Source organism: Pristiophorus japonicus, chromosome 15 (genome assembly GCF_044704955.1).
Source record: "Pristiophorus japonicus isolate sPriJap1 chromosome 15, sPriJap1.hap1, whole genome shotgun sequence".
Taxonomy (NCBI): domain Eukaryota; kingdom Metazoa; phylum Chordata; class Chondrichthyes; family Pristiophoridae; genus Pristiophorus; species Pristiophorus japonicus.
In genome coordinates this window covers 56,745,159-56,764,602 of record NC_091991.1, presented here as the reverse complement: position 1 = coordinate 56,764,602, position 19,444 = coordinate 56,745,159, and the positions used below count along the sequence as shown (strand labels likewise).

The window sequence follows — 19,444 nt, the reverse complement described above, 5'->3', positions numbered from 1 at the left end:
ACATGGGTTGCTTGTACCTACAATTAGTTGCCACACTATCATTAATGCAGTGTCAACTTTAACCCTAAAAGCAGTATCACAGCATTTGTTCTCCTAATACGTTTTTGTTTACAATGTTGAAGAATGGTTAATCAATTAAGGAAATTGAACAGGGCTGGAATATAAAGGGATAGAAATTATGTTACAGCTTTATAGAGCTCTAGTTGCACCACATCTATACTGCATTCAGTTCTGGGCACTGCACCTCGCGAAGGATACATTGACCTTGGAGGTGCAGTGCTGATTCACCAGAATGATATTGGGGCTGAAAGGGTTAAATTATGAAGACCGGTTGCATGGATGGGGTTTGTATTTCCTTGCATATAGAAGATTAAGGGATGATCTAATTTATGTGTTTAAGATGATCAAAGGAGTTGATAGAGTAGATAGAGAAAAAAATATTTCCTCTGGTGGTGGAGTCCAGAACAAGGGGCATAACCTTAAAATTAGTTGGGTCACTTAGGGGAGATGTCAGAAAACAGACAGGGTAGTGGAAATATGGAGCTCTCTTCCCCAAAAAGCGAGGTCAATTGAAAATTTCAAAAATGAAGTGGGAAAAATTTGGGCTGTTTGCGCCTCCTGTTAGCAACGGGGCACAAACAACTTTTCTCTCGGGCACGGCACCGCCACTGACTCCCGTGAAATTTCACAGGAGTTTGGTGGTGGTAATCAGTAGCGCCCTGCTCCTGCCGCTTCGCCAGCAATGATGACGTCATCACCGTGCGCAGTGACCCGTTTTTGCCCCAGAGCGAAAATTCGGTAGCAATGCCAGCGACAACTTCACCAAGCACGTACCACTAGATCGCACGCGGGGGGAAAATTGAAGGGGAGCTGCGGTGGCAAAAAATAAATGGCCGACTTACCGGTCACGACCACCTTGTTTATAGATTGTGGGGTCCGTGCCGCGATCTTGCAGCCCGGCACTCCACCGGCTTCTGTACCCTGGGCCCCATTTCCCGCCTGCAGAGTTGGCAGCTTGGCCTTCCTTTAATGCGCTATGTGTCCCACCGCTCCCGCCCCTGCCCCTGAGAGCAAGTGGAGTGTGATAATTTGTGTTCCACTTCCCCTCAGGTGCGGTAACATAGAGGACATGGGGCAACACTTCCGCGCCTGGTGCAGGAACTCCCACCTCGTGGCAGTTTCACCCCCCGAGTTTAATAATTTTTTGTGAGGCAAAGAAAGGTATTAAGGGTTACGGAACCAAGGTAGGTAGCTGGAATTGAGATATAGATTAGCCCATCAATATCAATGGGAAAATGTAGTACTTCTAGGCCTAGCAGGTTACTTACACAATTAAGCCCTTTTTCAACCCCAACAATGTGCCTTAATTCTCTCTCTCCCCTACATTAGAAGAATCCTAATGCACCATTGTGAACATTTGCAATTCCATACAACCCATCCAAAGGGCTTCTCAATAAAAGGTTGAATTACCGAAGTAAGGTTCTCAAAACTTTGTAAGTTTGCTATTCATTGGATCTCTAACCATTTCACTTTTTCTGTTATATTTGAATAATAATGTATGTACCAACATAACTATAATTTGCCAGTTTTACATTTGCTTCCTAGTCAGTAATCCATGCTGTGAATAATTGACAAATGGAGCAAATGATACTATCATTTGTGTGTGGTTATGACATTAACCATTTGTAGATCATAATCAATAGCTGATTCTCTGCCAGTAGCTGAACAGGGGCACCAGTTTGATCACCAAAGATTAATTTAAAAAAAATACATGGCTTCCCTTTTCAATAATGCAGTTAATTTCTCCAAATATTGACAGGAAATGTTCTGCTGCCAGCACCCTAGAGATAAAATTATCAAGTTTCACTGCTGCCAGATTATTGCCAATCTGTACGATTGCGAAGAATTGTGGCTTAGCCTTGAGGGAATCTGTTTTAATACACAATGTCACCAAGCATTGAGTTTCAACTGGCAACACTAAGGCTTCGATACTGTAAAAAAGGTTGCAGCTCAGTTCAATCTAAATGAGATTGAAATTACTTCTGTGTATAGTACTATCTGTTATGTGGGGCACTAGATGAAGAAAATATCTGCATGAACAGTAAGGTGGTTCTATATCTTTTGATTAGGCAACCCCATTTTTAAAGTTTCTTCTTTGAAATCACCAAACAACTAAACATTTTGCATCACTGCCATACCAAATAGAATATACCAGTTCCTTCAGGGAATACTTAATGGGATTACTTCTGGTAATTTTTGTTTACCTACTGTATAAAATATTTAAACTCCAATCTGAAGTCAATTAAATATTTTTATGAATAAAATGTCACTTTGTGTTACAAAAAACAAACTACATTAAGAATCATTCAATAATAGGCTCATACGCTAAAATCCTGCCCAATATGTTAAGACATCAACATCATAAGATGTACAAGTATTCCAATGAACCTCAATTTTACTCCTCCTTTCTAATTAATCAGCAAACAGAAGAATGAAGTAAGGCACTTGTATAGTCCAAAAGTACTTCACAGTTAATGAATTACTTTTGAAGTATCGTTATTGTTGTATTGGCAAACACAACAACCAATGATATGCGCGCGCAGAGCTCCACAAACAGCATTGAGATAAGTAAACTTGTCAGCACTTAATTTGGCCAGTTTCAAAATCTCATTTTTCCCATGCCTGCTGTCCTGAATAAACTTGATATTTTCATAGTTGGTAATTCTATGACTTGGGTTTGGTTAGATGTCAAAATTTCCTTTCTCCAAAGGTTGATCTTCTTTGAAATCCTGTGCTGGTTTAGACAAGTAGAGATGGTCCTAAGTTGATTAAAATGAATTTGTTTGCTAAAGTTTTACCTTTAATAAGAACATAAGAAATCAGAGCAGGAGGAGTAGACCATTTGACCCCTCAGCTACCTCCAACCACTGTTACTGTCCCAAGTTACTATTTGCCAACTGGAAAATGACCCGTTTATCCCGACACTCTGTTTTCTGTTAACCACTTCTTTTAGGACCCTAGGATGCAAGCCATCAGGTCCAGGGGACTTGTCTGCCTTTAGTCCCATTATTTTACCGAGTACTACTTCTTTAGTGATAGTGATTGTATTAAGTTCCTCCTCCCTATAGCCCCTTGATTATCTACGATTGGGATGTTTTTAGTGTCTTCTACCGTGAGGACCAATACAAAATATTTGTTCAACGTCTCTGCCATTTCCCTGTTCCCCAATGTCATCCTCTAGGGGACCAACATTTACTTTAGCCACTCTCTTCCTTTTTATGTACCTGTAGAAACTCTTCCTATCTGTTTTTATATTTCATGCTAGTTTACTTTCATAATCTATCTACCCTCTCATTTTTTTAGTCGTTCTTTGCTGACTTTTAAAAGTGTCCCAATCCTCTGGCCTCCCACTAGTCTTGGCCACATTGTATGCCCTTGTTTTCAATTTGATACCATCCTTTATTTCCTTAGTTAGCTACGGATGGTTATCCCTTCTCCTTCTCATTGGGATATTTTTTTGTTGAGAGTTATGAAATATCTCCTTAAATGTCTGCTACTGCTCATCAACCGACCCACACTTTAATCTATTTTCCCAGTCCACTTTAGCCAACGCTGCCTTCATACCTTTGTAGTCTCCTTTATTTAAGCTTAGGACACTGCTTTGAGAACCAACTTTCTCACCCTACAACATTCTATTTCCCAATGGATTGCATTATCCTGTAAAAATGTTACTGTATAGATTGGAATGTTCAACACAGTAATGACCAAAGTCTTTGTCAATATGAATAAAAACCAAAAATGCTGGTAATTCACAGCAAGCCCTTCAGCATCTATAGGAGAAAAGGGAGGGCAACATTTTGCATATAGGCACTGTGACAGAACTGGAAATTATAGTTTTCAATTCTGTCTCTTCACTTTACCGATTCTGATGGACCTGCTGTATACTTCCAACATTTATATTTTATTTAAGATTTTTAGCCCTTGCAGTTTTTTTGTGAGATACAACTCTCTATTTCAAAATGGCATATGAATCCCATTTTTGGTCAAATTTTTTAAAACTGATGTGACACACACACTTTATATTTTTTTCCATTCCTGCACCATAATAAAATGGGATTCCAGTTGAACAAGACTTGGCTATAATTCTTGCTCCAGTAATGGCAACAGGAAGGAGGTGATGCAAGATGAAGTGGAAACTCTAATAATAATACAGCTTGATTATGAGGAGGAAAACAATTAGATGGAAAACTTAGTGTCTGTTGGGCCTGCTTTTGTACCTTAGTATAAAAAGCATACTGTACACATTGAAGAAAAATCTGCAGAAAATTGTGGGTTTGATAAATGGCTGCCATTGTTCTTCACAGATCAATGTATACAATGGCAGCATGTTTAAATGTTTTGAGCTTGAGGCAGTTTTGTAATGTACTCCATTTTACCTGTTTATTGCTACAAATCTCCAGAACATAAGAATTAGGAGCAAGAGGAGGCCATATGGCCTCTCGAGCCTGCTCCACCATTCAATAGACCATGGCTGATCTTTGGCCTCAACTCCACTTTCCCACCCAATCCCCATATCCCTTGATTTCCCATGAGTCCAAAAATCTATCTATCTCAGCCTTGAATATACTTCCAAAGATTCAACATCCACAGCCCTTTGGGTAGGGAATTGCAAAGATTCACAGTCCTCTGAGTGAAGCAATTCCTCCTTATCTCTGTCTTAAATTGCCAACAACAAAACCTTCTATTTATATAGCACCTTTAACATAGTAAAATGTCCCAAGGCATTTCACAGCTGTGTTGCAAGACAAAACAGATAAATTTGACACCAAGCCACATAAGAAGAAATTATGGCAGATGACCAAAAGCTTGATTAAAGAGGTAGATTTTAAGGAGCGTCTTAAAGGAGGAAAGAGAGGCGGAGAGATTTAGGGAGGGAGTTTTATAGCTTAGGACCCAAACAGCTGAAGGCACGGCCACCGATGGTTGACATAAGCCCTCATCCTGAGACTATCTCCCAGTTCTGGACACACTAACCAAGGGAAATAACCTCTCAGCATCTATCCTGTCAATCCCCTCAAGAATCTTATATATTTCAATGAGATCACCTCTCATTCATCTAAACTCCAGAGAGCATAGGCACAATCTACTCAATAATTTGCATGATTTTGCTTTTACTCTGTGTTTTGGGGCTGGGGGTCAGTTTTTCTTTTAAACACAACTTTTTCTGAATTTATAATGGCTCTCACTATTATGGACTGTCTGCATATTGTCATGTCGAATAACTTCACCTATCTGGAATGTTAAATGACAAACTAGTTGATCTCCCATGGTGTTGCACAGTGGGATGGAGGTTGGTGAACTAAAACTGACCTAATTATCGTCTCGATTCCAAATGAATTCTTGCTTTTACCCAAAGCAAATCGTATTCATGAGCAAATTGTATTTTAGTCGTGTATTTCCAGTGGCAATGCTAGTTGATGATCTGGGATCTGGAGCATCATCATCATAGGCAGTCCCTCGGAATCGAGGAAGAGTTGCTTCCACTCTTGGCATGAGTTCTTAGGTGGGTGTACAGTCCAATACGAGAACCACAGTCTCTGTCACAAGTGGGACAGATAGTCGTTGAGGGGAAGGGTGGGCGGGGAGCCTGGTTTGCCGTACCCTCCTTCTGCAGCCTGCGCTTGATTTCTGCATGCTCTCAGCGACGATACTCGAGGAGCTCAATGCTCTCCCGGATGCACTTCCTCCACTTAGGGCGGTCTATGGCCAGGGACTCCCAGGTGTCAGCGGGGATGTCGCACTTTATCAGGGAGGCTTTGAGGGTGTCCTTGTAACGTTTCCTCTGCCCGCCTTTGGCTAGTTTTCCATGGACGAGTTCCGAGTGGAGCGCTTGCTTTGGGAATCTCGTGCCTGGCATGCGAACTATGTGGCCTGCCCAGAGGAGCTGATCAAGTGTGGTCAGTGCTTCAATGCTGGGGATGTTGGCCTGGACGAGGACGCTAATGTTTGTGCATCTGTCCTCCCAGGGGATTTGTAGGATCTTGCGGAGACATCGCTGGTGGTATTTCTCCAGCGACTTGAGGTGTCTACTGTACATGGTCCTCGTCTCTGAGCCATACATTAGCTGCTAACCTGGCCTGTTCTCAAGGCCATTGTTTAAGTGCTGCTTATAGATGAGAGGTCTAAATAAGCAAATCTAGTTACTTGGATCTGCTGGGGTTAATTCGAGGACAGTTGTAACAACTTGCAAATTTCAGGCTCTAATTCAGTGTGGCTTTCTTCCTTTTTAAAGATTGTTTTGCATCTGTGGGAGAGTGCGATGCCTCAACTATAATAGATGTATACCAGATGCAAGTCTTATATATAGCTTATTCTGTGTGTATGCCATTTACTCTTTTTCTGGAATTGAAACTGACCAGGCAAGCTGGACCATCTGAGTTATACAGGGCCCAAGTTTCCACATGATTCGCGCCTGATTTTTAGGAGCAACTGGTGGAGAACGGACTATTTTAGAAATCGCAATTCTCCACATTTTTTTTTCTGCAGTTCTAGTCAGGTAGAACAGTTCTAGTTTAGAACAGAATTTTTTCTTCAGAAGGGGGCGTGTCCGGCCACTGACGCCTGATTTGAAAGTTTCCACAGTGAAAATGTACTCCAAACTAAAGTAGAATGGCGCCAGTGAAGATTTTTGTAGAACTGAAAAAACCTGTTCTATACATTAAAAAAATCAGGCGCAGGTTACAAATTAGGCGTCCAGAACGAGGTGGTGGGGAAGGGAACTCATTAAATTCGACAATAAATCCTTATTTATACTTCTACAAATAAATCCAACCTGAATAAACATTTATAAGCCAAGAAAAGATTAAATAAACCATCTTCCTACCTGTGTGAAAGTGCTTCCGCCAGGGAGAATTCTGCAGCTGTTCGTGCCGCTGAGCGAGAGAGGGGAAGAGAGGGAGAGAGAGAAGGGGAGAGGGAGGGGAGGGGAGGGGAGCGGGTGTCGGGTCGGCGGGGGGAGCGGGTATCGGGTCGGGGGGGCGGGGAGCGGGACTCGGGTCGGGGCGGGGGGGGGGGGGGGGGAGAGCGGGTCTCGGGGCGGGGGGGTGCGGGTCTCGGGCGGGGGGGGGAGCGGGTGTCGGGTCTGGGTGGGGGTGGGGGGAGCGGGTCTCGGGTGTCGGTCGGGGCGGGGGGGAGCGGGTCTCGGGCAGGAGCTGGCCGTGGGAGGAGCCTCATTCACGCAGCCCCAGTGAGGCCATTCAGCCAGGGCTAGGGGCTGCGTGCTTCGGGCCCCTCCCACACAGTTCGGCGCCTGGAGCTACTGCACTTGCGTGCCGACTAGCGCGCATGTGCAGAGGTCCCGGCACTGTTTTCAGCGCAGGGACCTGGCTCCGCCCCCCCCCACAGCTCGTGCCGGCTACGCCGAGTGCCACAGGACCTGTAAGTCGGTGGAGAATACCGAGGATTTTTTTAGGCGCCGTTTTAGGCGCTAAAAACGGGCGCCCAGCTCGGAGGGGCGCCCGTTTTTTTTCTTGTGGAAACTTGGGCCCACTGAGCTGTATTTTGCAGCCTCTGCATCACAGGCTGGTGGATGTATAGTTGTGGCAGCAGCTGCAGTATAATGAATAAACTGAGCCTCAAGGCTACCTACTGCAAAGCCCTAGCTTATAAGAATTACAAAACTGAAGAATGAGGCTCTGCATGGTAAATCTGCCTTTGCCATATGAAGGGATTTTTGCTGAGTGGCAAATGAACAGCGACAACCATTTGTTAGACTTGCACATGCCCATAGACTTCTAAGGAACTTGCCATGCAAAATCCCAGCCAGCCAACCATCAAAGTGCAGCAACTTCTACAGGGTGTTGGGACCTGTGTGAACAGGGCAAGCAACTGTATATCTCCTCAACCAATCAGATTGAAGAATCATTAATGAGCAGCACAGAGTCTGAACTAGGAAGTGTAAGTTGGAATGTTGAATTCAATGTCCAATCCAGTACAAAAAGTGAAATGAAGAGAGGGAAAGAAAGATTGGATTGAGAGAGAGAGAAATATGAGACAAAGAAAAAGTTTATTTTTTTTTAAATTTACATTTTTTTTTAAAGATTTCCGACAATAATTAAAATCTGAAGGAATGAGACTCCACATTTGTAAAAGTTGTGCATAGTACACTGCTGGGAGTGCACTATAAGACGGCCAAATAGTCAGAGGGAGATGGACGAGAAAATATGTAGGCAAATATTTGAGCAGTGCAAAAACAATGGGACAGTAATAGAGGATTTCGACTACCCGAATAACTGGGATAGAATCAGTGTAAAAGGTATAGAGGACGCAGAATTCTTAAAATGCATTATGGAGAACTTCTTTAGCCAGTAAGTAGCAAGTCCAGCAAGAGCGGGGCGGTTCTGGACTTAGTTTTAGGGAATGAAGCTGGGCAGGTGAAAGGGGTATCTGGACTCCCACTGATGGCATGAAAAAATATTGGCAAATAACATCAACGAAAACCCAAAGATGTTTTATAAATACATAAAGAGCAAGAGGATAACCAAAGAAAGAGTAGGGCCTATTAGAGATCAAAAAGGTAACCTGTGTGTGAAGGTGGAAGATGTGGGTATGGGTCTTACTGAATACTTTGCATCTGTTTTCACAGAAGAGAGGGACGATGCAGATATTGTCGTTGAGGAGGAGGAGTGTGAAATATTAGATAAGATAAACATAGTGAGAGGAAATATTAAGGGGTTCAGCATCTTTGAAAGCCGATAAATCGGCAGGCCTGGATAAAATGTATCCCAGGCTGTTAAGAGAAGCAGGAAGGAAATAGCTGTGGTTCGGACCATCATTTTCGGTTTAATCAAGGATAGTCAGCATGGATCTGTTCAAGGAAGATCGTGTCAGACTAACTTGATTGCATTTTTTTGAGAGGTAACAGGAAAGTCAATAACGGGTAGTCTAAATGGATTTTAGCAAGGCTTTTGACAAGGTCCTACATGGCAGGTTGCTCAGAAAAGCAAAAGCCCATGAGATCCTAGGGAAAGTGGCGAGTTGGATCCAAAATTGGCTTAGTAGCAGGAAGCAAGGGGTAATGGTCGACGGGAGTTTTTGTGACTGGAAGGCTGTTTTCGGTGGTGTCCCGCAGGGCTCAGTACTAGGTTCCTTGCTTTTTGTGGTATATATTGACGATTTAGACTTCCATGTAAGTGGCATGATTTAGAAGTTTGTAGATGGTACAAAAATTGGCCGTGTGGTTGATAGAGGAAGAAAGCTGTAGACTGCAGGAAGTTATCAATGCACTGGTCAGGTGGGCAGAAAAGTGGCAAATGGAATTCCATCCAGAGAAGTGTGAGGTAATGCATTTGGGGAGGGCAAACAAGGCAAGGGAATACACATTAAATTGTAGGATACTGAGAAATGTAGAGGAACAAAGGGACCTTGGAGTGTATGTCCACAGATCCCTGAAGGTAGCAGGTAAGGTGGTTAAGCAGGCATATGGGATACTTTCCTTTATTACGTGGTAACTGGGGACTTAAAAAATAATAATAGGATTGAGCAGAGATTGGGATTTATAAAAGAGAAATTATGTTTGACAAATCTGATAGCTTTTTGAGGTTGTAACGAGCAGAATATATGAGGGGAAACCAGTGGATGTGGTGTATTCGAATTTTCATAAGGTGCCACACAAAAGATGATTAAACAAAATTAGGGCTCAAGGGATTGGATATACTAGCATGAATTGAGGATTGGTTAACGGACAGAGTACGAATAAAAGGGTCATTTTTGGGTTGGCAGACTTTAGGGCCCAAATTTCCCCAACCCCTTTTTCCAGCGCACTTACCCTTTTAGCGGCAACTTTCTACTCCAAAAACAGTGCCGAAAATGTAGCTCCGTATTCTTCCCGTTCCGTGGACCGTCCTAGGACTTGACGTAGCGTGGCAAAAGCAGTGAGGGGCAGAGCTACAGCCTTGCGCCGAAAACAGTGCCAGCAGCTGTCTGCATGCGCAGTGGAGTCTGCACGCATGCGCAGTAGCTCCTCGCCCTCCCAGCACGTCCTGCTGGCTCATCGCACCTAACCCTGGCTGAAGGGCTTGCTGGTGCGTTCTGAGTGTTCTCTCCTGCCTGCCTGCCGCGTTCTCAGAGTCTCTCTCCTGCCTACTGGTTTGTTCTCCTGGGTGAGTTCTCCCGCCCCTCTCCCCAGCCGAGTGGCCTCTCGGCCCGCTGACTTCCCCGGCCCAGTATGAAGGTAGAACTTGTTTTATTTTTTATTTATTTACTTTTTAATTATTATTGATGGTTTTTATGCTCCATGAATTTTGTTGAGAAGGTGGTTTAATGCTTTGCAAGGTCCTCTGTGCTTTCCTTCCCCCACCCCCCTTCTCTGTCTACCTGCGCTGATTTCTTAACTCTCCGTAAGGTTTTTCTGTGCGGACACATACACTGGCCTAAGTTAGTTTGGAGCAACTATTAGCTGGCCAAACTGGCTTAAATGGCCAAAACAAGCGTAAGTGGCTGGTAACGCCCCCTTTTGAGCAAAACTAAACTAAAAAAATCCTAACTAACTCACTTACACTGGAGCAGATTAAATGTGCAGAATTGCAACTTTTAAGATACTCCAGAAAAATCAAGTTGCTCCAAAAATGACGGAGCAACTCCTGGGGAAACTTGGGGCCCATAACTAGTGGGGTATCTCAAGGATCAGTGCTTGGGCCTCAGCTATTCACAATCTATATCAATGAATTGGATGAGGGGACCAAATGTAATAACTCCAAGTTTGCTGATGATACAAAGCTAGGTGGGGGAATATAAGTTATGAGGAGGATACAGAGACTTCAAAGGGATATAGGCAGGCTAAGTGATTGGGCAAGATCATGGCAAACGGAACTTGTGGAGAAATGTGAAATTATCCACTTTGGTAGGAAAAATAGAAAAGCACAGTATTTTTTAAACGGTGAGAGATTGAGAAATGTTGGTGTTCAGGGGGACCTGGGTGTCCTTGTACACGAATCACTGAAAGTTAGCATGCAGGTACAGCAAGTAATTAAGAAAGCAATGGTATGTTGGTCTTTATTACAAGAGGGTTGAGAATGAATAAAGATGTCTTACTGCAATTATATAGGGCCCTGGTGTGACCACACCTGGAGTATTGTGTACAGTTTTGGTCTTCTACCTAAGGGAGGATATACTTGCGGTAGAGGGAGTGCAACGAAGGTTTACCAGACTGATTCCTGGGATTGTCCTATGGGGAAAGATTGAGTAGACTACGCCTATATTCTCTAGAGTTTAGAAGAATGAGAAGTGATCTTGTTGAACTATACAAAATTTTTCGAGCTTGACGGAGTGTATGCCGGAAGGATGTTTCCCCTGGCTGGGGAGTCTAGGACTAGGTGTCACAGTCTCAGAATAAGGGGTTGACCATTTAGGACTGAGATGAGGAGAAATTTCTTCACTCAGAAGGTGGTGAATCTTTGGAATTCTCTACCCCTGAGGGCTGTGGATGCTCAGTCGATAGATCGATAGATTTTTGAATATTAAGGGAATCAAGGGATATGGTGATCGTGCAGGAAAAAGTTGAGGCAGAAGATCAGCCATGATCTTATTGAATGGAGGAGCAGGCTAGAAGGGCTGAATGGCCTATTCCTGCTCCTAATTCTTATGTTTGTATGTTATTATTAGCCGAGGCATAGACTATAAGAGCAGGGATGTTATGCTTGAACTGTATAAAACACAAGTTAGGCCACAGCTAGAATACTGTGAACAGTTCTGGTCACCATATTACATAAAATATGTGATTGCACTAGAGAGAGTACAGAGGAGATTTACGCGAAAGTTGGAGAATTTTAGCTATGTGAGAAGATTGGATAGGCTAGGGTTGTTTTCTTTGAACAGAGGAGTCTGAGGGGGACTTGATTGAGGTGTATAAAATAGAGGGGCCGAGATAGTGGATAGGAAGGACCCGTTTCCCTTAGCAGAGACGTCAATAATGAGGAGATATCGATTTAAAGTAATTGGTCGAAGGATTAGAGGGGAGTTGAAGAGAACATTTTTCACCCAGAGGTTGGTGGGGGTCTGGAACTCACTGCTTGAAAGGTAGAAACAGAGACCCTCATCACATTTAAAAAGTACTTGGATATGCACTTGAAATGCTATAATGCACAAGGCTACGGACCAAGAGCTGGAAAGTGGGATTAGGCTGGATGGCTCTTTTTCAGCCAGCACAGACACGATCGGCCGAATGGCCTCCTTCTGTGCTATAAATACCTATGGTTAATTTTAAGCGCTAGAATGGTTGTTCGCCAGTAATTGAGACTTACCATGCTGTTAAGAGACTGTAATGGAGAATCCCCAATCTTTTTTGGTGCGTTTAGTCCCTATCTATGAGGCAAGTACAGCAACTTCGCCGTTCAATACATTTCAAAGGGGAGCCAGATGGCAAGATGCTGTTTTTGGGAAGTTTTTGGAGGAGCAGGGCATCTCGGACAGCAAATTCCAGATTACCAGGTTGCCAGAAATTGCTCTCTGATTTCCACATAAATAACGGTGAAAACTGTTAGCCTCACTGATTATTTTACAGCAAAATCCAGCCCAATACTTTCTGATCAAGTAATTCCAACTTTACTTCAGAAATGATGAAAATCTCATTGTCAGATATGCTAGAAAAATAATGTAATTACTGTTGCTTTGTGTGATGTCTCCACTAATATTTACTTTTCACACTTTTTTTTTTAGCTTTGGAAGATCTCTAACTGCCAGCTCTGGTAAATAGTTAACCTGCAGGAACACTAAAGCACAACCATGTCATATGACGATTCAGTTGTGATTGAAGCACCCAGCGATAGCTTCTGGGAGGTATGGTTGAATTGCTGCCTTCCTCATATTGTATCCTACAATTTTTCCTACATTTTAATTTGTCTGGTTCAGTTTGCAAAATGTGTGTATCAAAGTTATACTATTTTTTTCTTAATTTGTAGTGCTTGGTTATGTGCATTTAAAAAAAAAGTAATGGATAGGACAAGCAAAATCACTAGCATTGCACTGGATAAGAATTTCAGACCACAATTTGTGCATCAAAAGGATTTATGCCTTTTGGAGAAAACGGACATCCTTAAACCGTGAAAGAGTGGTATATGTGTGTAAAGCAAAGGGCAACCTGTTACTATTGAGGAAGACATTGCAAAGTTTTGTCATTCTGTTCAAACAAAAAATGTACTCCTTTTTCAGTACTAATTCTAATCTAATTGTTTTCTTAAGTGTCACCCCTGTCATCCCCATAGTTCATTTGGTTGCTTTTTATACCAAAATGTTTTAAAGCACTGTACAGCATAAGTTTACTTGCGCATAAAGAGCAGAAAGCACAGTCGATCAGTAGTGTTTCAAGAGACAAAAAGATGTTACAAAGGCAGCATCTTTTGTTATTAGTGCTGTTACATTGCAGCTTAGCTTCAAGCATAAAATTTGTAGTTGTTGGGTAGTGGAAGCTGGATGGGGTGCAGAGGAGAGAATGTGCATCAGTATTTGGAAATTTCAGCTGTTTCAGGAGTTCCTCAAAACAGCACTGCGGCAACATTATGGCAGTTTTCTTTTCAATTTGCACCAGTCTGAAATTGTAATTTTAAACCCCTAATATTTTTCTCTTTTATTGAGCAGATTTTTAGCCATATGTGCACTGATTGAACTTTTAGTTCACATTGCACTTGGTTTAAACCACAATTTTAGATTTACATTATTTTCTTATCCTGTGTGGGAGAACAGTATTGTGGTGGTCTAATCTAACACTGCCAAAATGATGGAAGTGAGCACTCCAGTGTGGCATCATAAGGCAGCCTGTGGTGGTAAATAATAATGGCCCAGAAATTGCTGAAAAAATGATGGCTGAATTCACAGTACTTGTCATTATTAGTTGAACAAACCCCAACAATTGGTGGTGAAGAAACAATACTGAGTTCTGATTCTCCACAATTGTTGGACGATTTGCCGTTCACCTCAACTAAACCAAAAAAATTGCAACCTCTGCGTGAGCCATTCCATTGAAATGAATTGCACATCATGAAATTGTTGGATTTGCGCCATAAATGCAAATTCAACTGATCATTGCTATTTAGGGCTGATTCATACCGTAAGGATTCTGTTAATGACATGATTTATGGCCCTGACCCGTCTGCCCCTCCTGGCTCACAAGGAAACCATAATAAATTTGTAAAAAAAAACTTACCTTGGGTCTCTTCTGGCCCTGGATCCAACTGGCGGGCCGCTTTCCCTGGCAGGTCTGGCTCTCAGCAAGAGCTGCGCAACTAGGTGTTAAAATTGTGTAGGGTCTTTTTTGCATCATAGGATCCCGGGTATTTGGAGTCCTTGCCAATCTGTGGCGAGTGTCACATACCTCCCGAAACCTGGGAATTAAATTGGCAATGGGAGTGTAGCATGCACAGGGAGGTAAGTGCTTTGCTTCAGTGTTCCCAGTAGCTGCTCTTTGTTTTGCGCAGCCTATTTCTTTTAATGTACGGTCTCTTTAAATTTCTGCACATGCGTGATAGTTACAATGTAAAAGCCAGTGAGTGGCCCATTACTGCTTCGAGGAAATATTGCTCTGCTCCGAGCTTGATCACCCACACGCATGGTTCTCAAAGGACTGCAGTAACATCCAATCAGTGCACACCACTAAAGTGACACCAGGCCAGCGCAGCGCCATCTGATAAGATACTGAAATTACTTCCTACAAATGCACTATATCATGTTTGGCACTTTATCACCCTTCACCAATCAAGCTCACCATATCGCAGTCCTCCAACCTGCACTCACCATATCCCATTCCCCAACTCAACTTTGAAATAACTTGGACTGCCTAATGGACTGAGGAGAAGCCTCACATTTAATAAATACATCAGTAATGTTACTGTAGTAATTAATTACTTAAAATAGATTTGAAGGACAATTACTTTTTTTGTGGAAATTTAAGTAATAAAACTATGGGTGCCATTTTGCAACATACCAGAAGCAAGTATCTTTTAAGCCACAGTTTGCTCTTGGCTGAATAGGAGAAAAGAACAGAAACCACTCAGAGGAAACTTCAACAAATACTTTCATCTTCTGAAGGGCACATGGAAAGTTTTTAATGATACAATATTGCCAGAGGTACAACTTTGACCTTTTTAAGTGGAATGTGCAATTCCAGTACTTTGATGTGTACTTGCATCCCTGCTGCTAGAGCATATTTCATTTACTGCTGTCTGATCAAGGTCTAGGTCACCAACCAAGTTTGATATCAGATACAATATTTAAATGATCATATACATATTAAAAGAGAAGATGCAGAAAACCATCACAATTCATTTCCTGAATTCCTGTTCTGCGTTAATAGATCTCATTAAAAAAACAAGTTCAGTATAATTTAGCTGCAGTGATATTTCAAAGAGCAGTTTTAGCAATATGATAACATTTTGGAAGGCTCCGTTCTGTAAATACATCATAGTGAATGTGAAGCTTATGGCAATAATTATATTGCATAAAGTGTGAAAAACAGATGTTAGTATAAAATATCAAGTGGCTGAAATTTCCCTGTGCCCCATTTTGGGGCAGCAACCTTCCGGGCTCGGGACCTTTACTGCCCAGGCTGGAAATCCTGCCCCAAGTGTGCAATTGGGCTTTGCGCCCCCTCAAATGAGGCGGAGTGTTAGAAGGGTGCTCCTGGGACAGCAGGGCGGCACTGAGTTCAATGCCATGCTGAAGAGTTGAGCGCTGTGCGGAAGCATTGTGTAGTGTTGACGCGCTACAACACCCCTCCCCTTCAGTTAAAGGGGAGGGCCTCTGCGCACTCAGCAGGCCCTTTGGTGGCCGCCACTGGGCTATTAGGGACGCACTCAATCGGACCAGCGGCCCAGCACCCAAAAGGGAGCGCTGAGCTGCATGATGACTGCCTGGCGAGGCGAGGGCTGCCGGGGCGAAAATTACCTCACTATAAGGGATGCCCTGGGTGGATGTCAGAGGCCCGCAAAGGGGTCGGCGAACATGGCGATGACATCGTCTGTTGCACGTCGGGACCGGGGTACTAACCATGGGGCACGCGCTACTGGAAAATCGCCCCCAAAATCTCTGGGGCAATCTGCCACCCGTCCCCGGGCGAAAGGGCCATTGTGCCCCGTACGCATCTCCCGGAGGCACGAACAGGATGCAAAAAAGGGGCAATTTCGGTCCCCAAGTGTTTTTCAACACCTTGTAGACCATTCGGAATATTGGCCTGCATGTTTTAATCAGTATTATGAAGTGCTAAATTTGCTTTGCAACTTGCATCATCTGGAAGTAGTACACCAATGAAAATGTTCAATTACTTCATTGTGTATTTGGCAAGACTTCAGGGAAGTTAAAACAGTTGGGGGAGTGTCATTAACCTTGAAAAAGAAACAAGGCCCTCATTTGAAATACAGCAAGTAAGTGTTTGCACAGTGTTTTTTTGTCGTCTTGGATCAATACTGTCCTACCCTGAAATTGCAGCTCTTGGATATATAAAGAAAAATGTTAAAAATACGCAGCAAATCCATCAGCGTCAAAAAAGAAAAGTTTAAGTCTTGGATATAGAACCTTGGTAGAACTAGTTCTAGCTGAAATATTAATTTAAAAGAGTCCAGAGGAAGGGCAGGGGATAGCAATTTCAGAAAGCCAGCGTGGGTATGATGGGCAGAATGACCTCCTTCAATACAGTAGAATTCGATGAACCAAGGTTATACGAGGTGATTTTTTTTTCAGCAACTAGGTTCTTGACGGGTGAAGTTTACAGTGTAAACTGGAGCTTGCATATTCCTTCCTGAGTTGTTGAATGAATTCCTTTGTAAACAGAACCACACAACATCGTCCTTCATGCTGCATAGAGGTAAAATTGCAAAACAAAGTATAGGAAATATTTGAGATAAAAGGAAAAGTCATAACTGCTGAAAATGCACAGCAGATTAATTAGCTTCTGACAGAGGAAGACCGTTAACATTTCAGGGGTGACCCTTCCCCTGAACTGTTATGATGAAGAGTCATACCCAAAACATCAACCTTTATTGCTCCTTTAAATGTTAATCCAGCTGCAGCATATTTTACGGATTTTCAGCTCTTATTAAATATTGTATAAATTCACCAGCTCCTGCTATAGTATATTTTGTGTGTGGATGGTTGATTGCTCAGTTGAATGAACTGGACTCCACAAGTGCCAGCACTTCTCTAGTACCTCACCCAAAAGGCCATTTTTCATGTGTGAGCCTGGACAGGCTATTTGGGCATGGAGGGGCAATACAGCCAAACCTGATCTTGCTTGCTGAGGGCATCCATTACCCAGTAGGAGTCACATGTCTGCAATCAGGAACAGTTACCCTAACTGATTACCTCATTCTCTCACTTCCCAGAAATGGGGAGACTAGTTGCAGTGCACTTTTTGTTGCCCTAGCTGGACCATCTAACTTAACACAGATGGAGATCAAGCCTGGGACCTCGTATCCTATGTGACTCAATACTACATCAGGCATTGCCTTGGTGGACCTGAATTGCCCATCCGAATTCGTCACTTTGTTAAATATCTCTATGCTTCCCTTCATACTCCTTCACACCTTAGTAATTCATAATTATTTTCTGCAAAGAAAGCAATCACTCATCGGCCTTGGTGACACTTAAATAAGATTAGCATAAGCTGATGAGGCTGAAAAGTGTTATTGTTAGTGTTCCCTGTAGCTTGTCACCTTTAATCCACCAAAATATTTTGAAAGATCGTTTAAAAACAACTCTAAAGAATTGCATCAGAGTTCTCTAGAAAAGAGAATTTGTTGGACACAAATCAATAGCATTCATCTGAAATGATTGATAAAAAAACAGGATTTAAAATGCAATGTTTATATAATAATGAATAACATTTCTGTCATGTTTATTCCTTTGCGATAGCCCAGTTAACTCCATTGCACTATTTCTGGAGTCAAAACTTTTTTTAAGCACATATCTTAAAACGAAGGAGATATTCAGAACCAAATCATCATGGCCATCAATCTTTCAGGTAAGACATTGAACCGAAGCCCCTTCAGGTGTACGTAAAAGATCCCATGCCACTATTCAAAGAACAGCAGGCAATTTGTGCACAGGAAAGTTCCACAAACAACAATAAGATAATGACCAGATTAATCTTTTTTTAAGTGTTGCTGGTTAAGAGATAAATATTGGCCAGAAAACCCAGGGAGAAGTCCTGCCCTCCCACTCTTTGATATAGTGCTATTGAATCTCTTGTGTCCACCTGAGAAAGCAGACGGGTCTCGGTTTAACGTCTCATCCGAAAGATAGCACCTCCAACAGTGCAACACTCACTCAGTACTGCACTGGAGTGGGGCATGATCCCACAACCTTCTGATTCAGAGGCAAGAGTGTGACCATTGATCCAAGGCTGACACTTTAGTGCTAACTTGATGCAATTAGCTGTTTCATTTTCATTGCAATTAGCAATATTTTGCTGTGTAGTAAACTAACACCCATAATTTTCACTAAGCACTATTAATCTATTTTCCCTTGATATGTGTAGGTTGGGAACTATAAGCGCTCTGTAAAACGCTTTGATGATGGTCACAGACTCTGTAATGACCTCATGAATTGCCTCCATGAGCGTGCTCGGATAGAGAAGAGTTATGCTCAACAGCTTACAGAATGGTCGAAGAGATGGAAACAACTGTTAGAGAAAGGTAAAGGTTGACTTTCTACCCTATCATTATTTGCATCAAAAGATCCTGAAAAGGCTTTATTTGTCAATTAAAGCTATGCATTACTTCCATATTTCTTGGTTTGAAAGATTTATCATTTGAAGCTTTTTTACACCAGTAATATCAGTGCAATCCTTGCGGAATCGGCCCAACCAGTGCAAAAGATCGGAGAAGTTTAAATGCGAGTTACACCCAAAACCACTTGTGTTAATGTTTTCCCGCGATCTTTTGCGCTGTTTCAAGATTCAGTTCGCCTCAATCGGGGCTGATTGCCCACAAACTGGCCACACCCCCAGGTCGAAATTGCAAGATTCCACCGATTGCACTGGTTCGGAAAGGCTCCTCAAATTGTCCTTGTTTTTTTGGGCGCATAGGCACTAGTGGGCATGTTTTAAAAATTTTCCATATACAATATTTAATTTACTAATAAGCAGACTAATGCACACCAATGAAACTATTAAAAGATTCAGTATAGATTTTTTTTAAAGTCATTTTCACTGATTTAAATACAGTTACTCACAGGTGGAGGACTGGATACACTTATTAAAAATTATTTTTGGTGATTAAATCCATTTTCAGCTGTATTAATAAAACTGCACCAGGTTACCACTCGTAATTACACAAAGAATAAATTTTAATGGAAAGAAAAAAGGAAACAAATAATGTTCTATTGCACTAACCGATTGTGCTGGTTCATTGAAGAATTTACATTTGTGATTATGCAATTGAATTTTTATCAGAAACTTGAA

The 19,444-nt window shown here is 42.3% G+C and overlaps 1 protein-coding gene across 7 annotated transcripts in view; it reads left to right on the top strand.

Annotated features, from left to right (window-relative positions):
* LOC139280789 (protein kinase C and casein kinase substrate in neurons protein 2-like) overlaps window positions 1-19,444 on the top strand; it is a 147,316-nt gene that overhangs the window by 84,422 nt on the left and 43,450 nt on the right. For all 7 annotated transcript variants that reach the window (XM_070900487.1, XM_070900481.1, XM_070900484.1 and 4 more), the window contains 2 exons: window positions 12,715-12,834; window positions 18,521-18,677. In XM_070900487.1, the coding sequence (XP_070756588.1) occupies window positions 12,781-12,834; window positions 18,521-18,677 (211 nt within the window). In that variant the 5' untranslated portion in view covers window positions 12,715-12,780. The remainder of the gene's footprint in view (window positions 1-12,714; window positions 12,835-18,520; window positions 18,678-19,444) is intronic.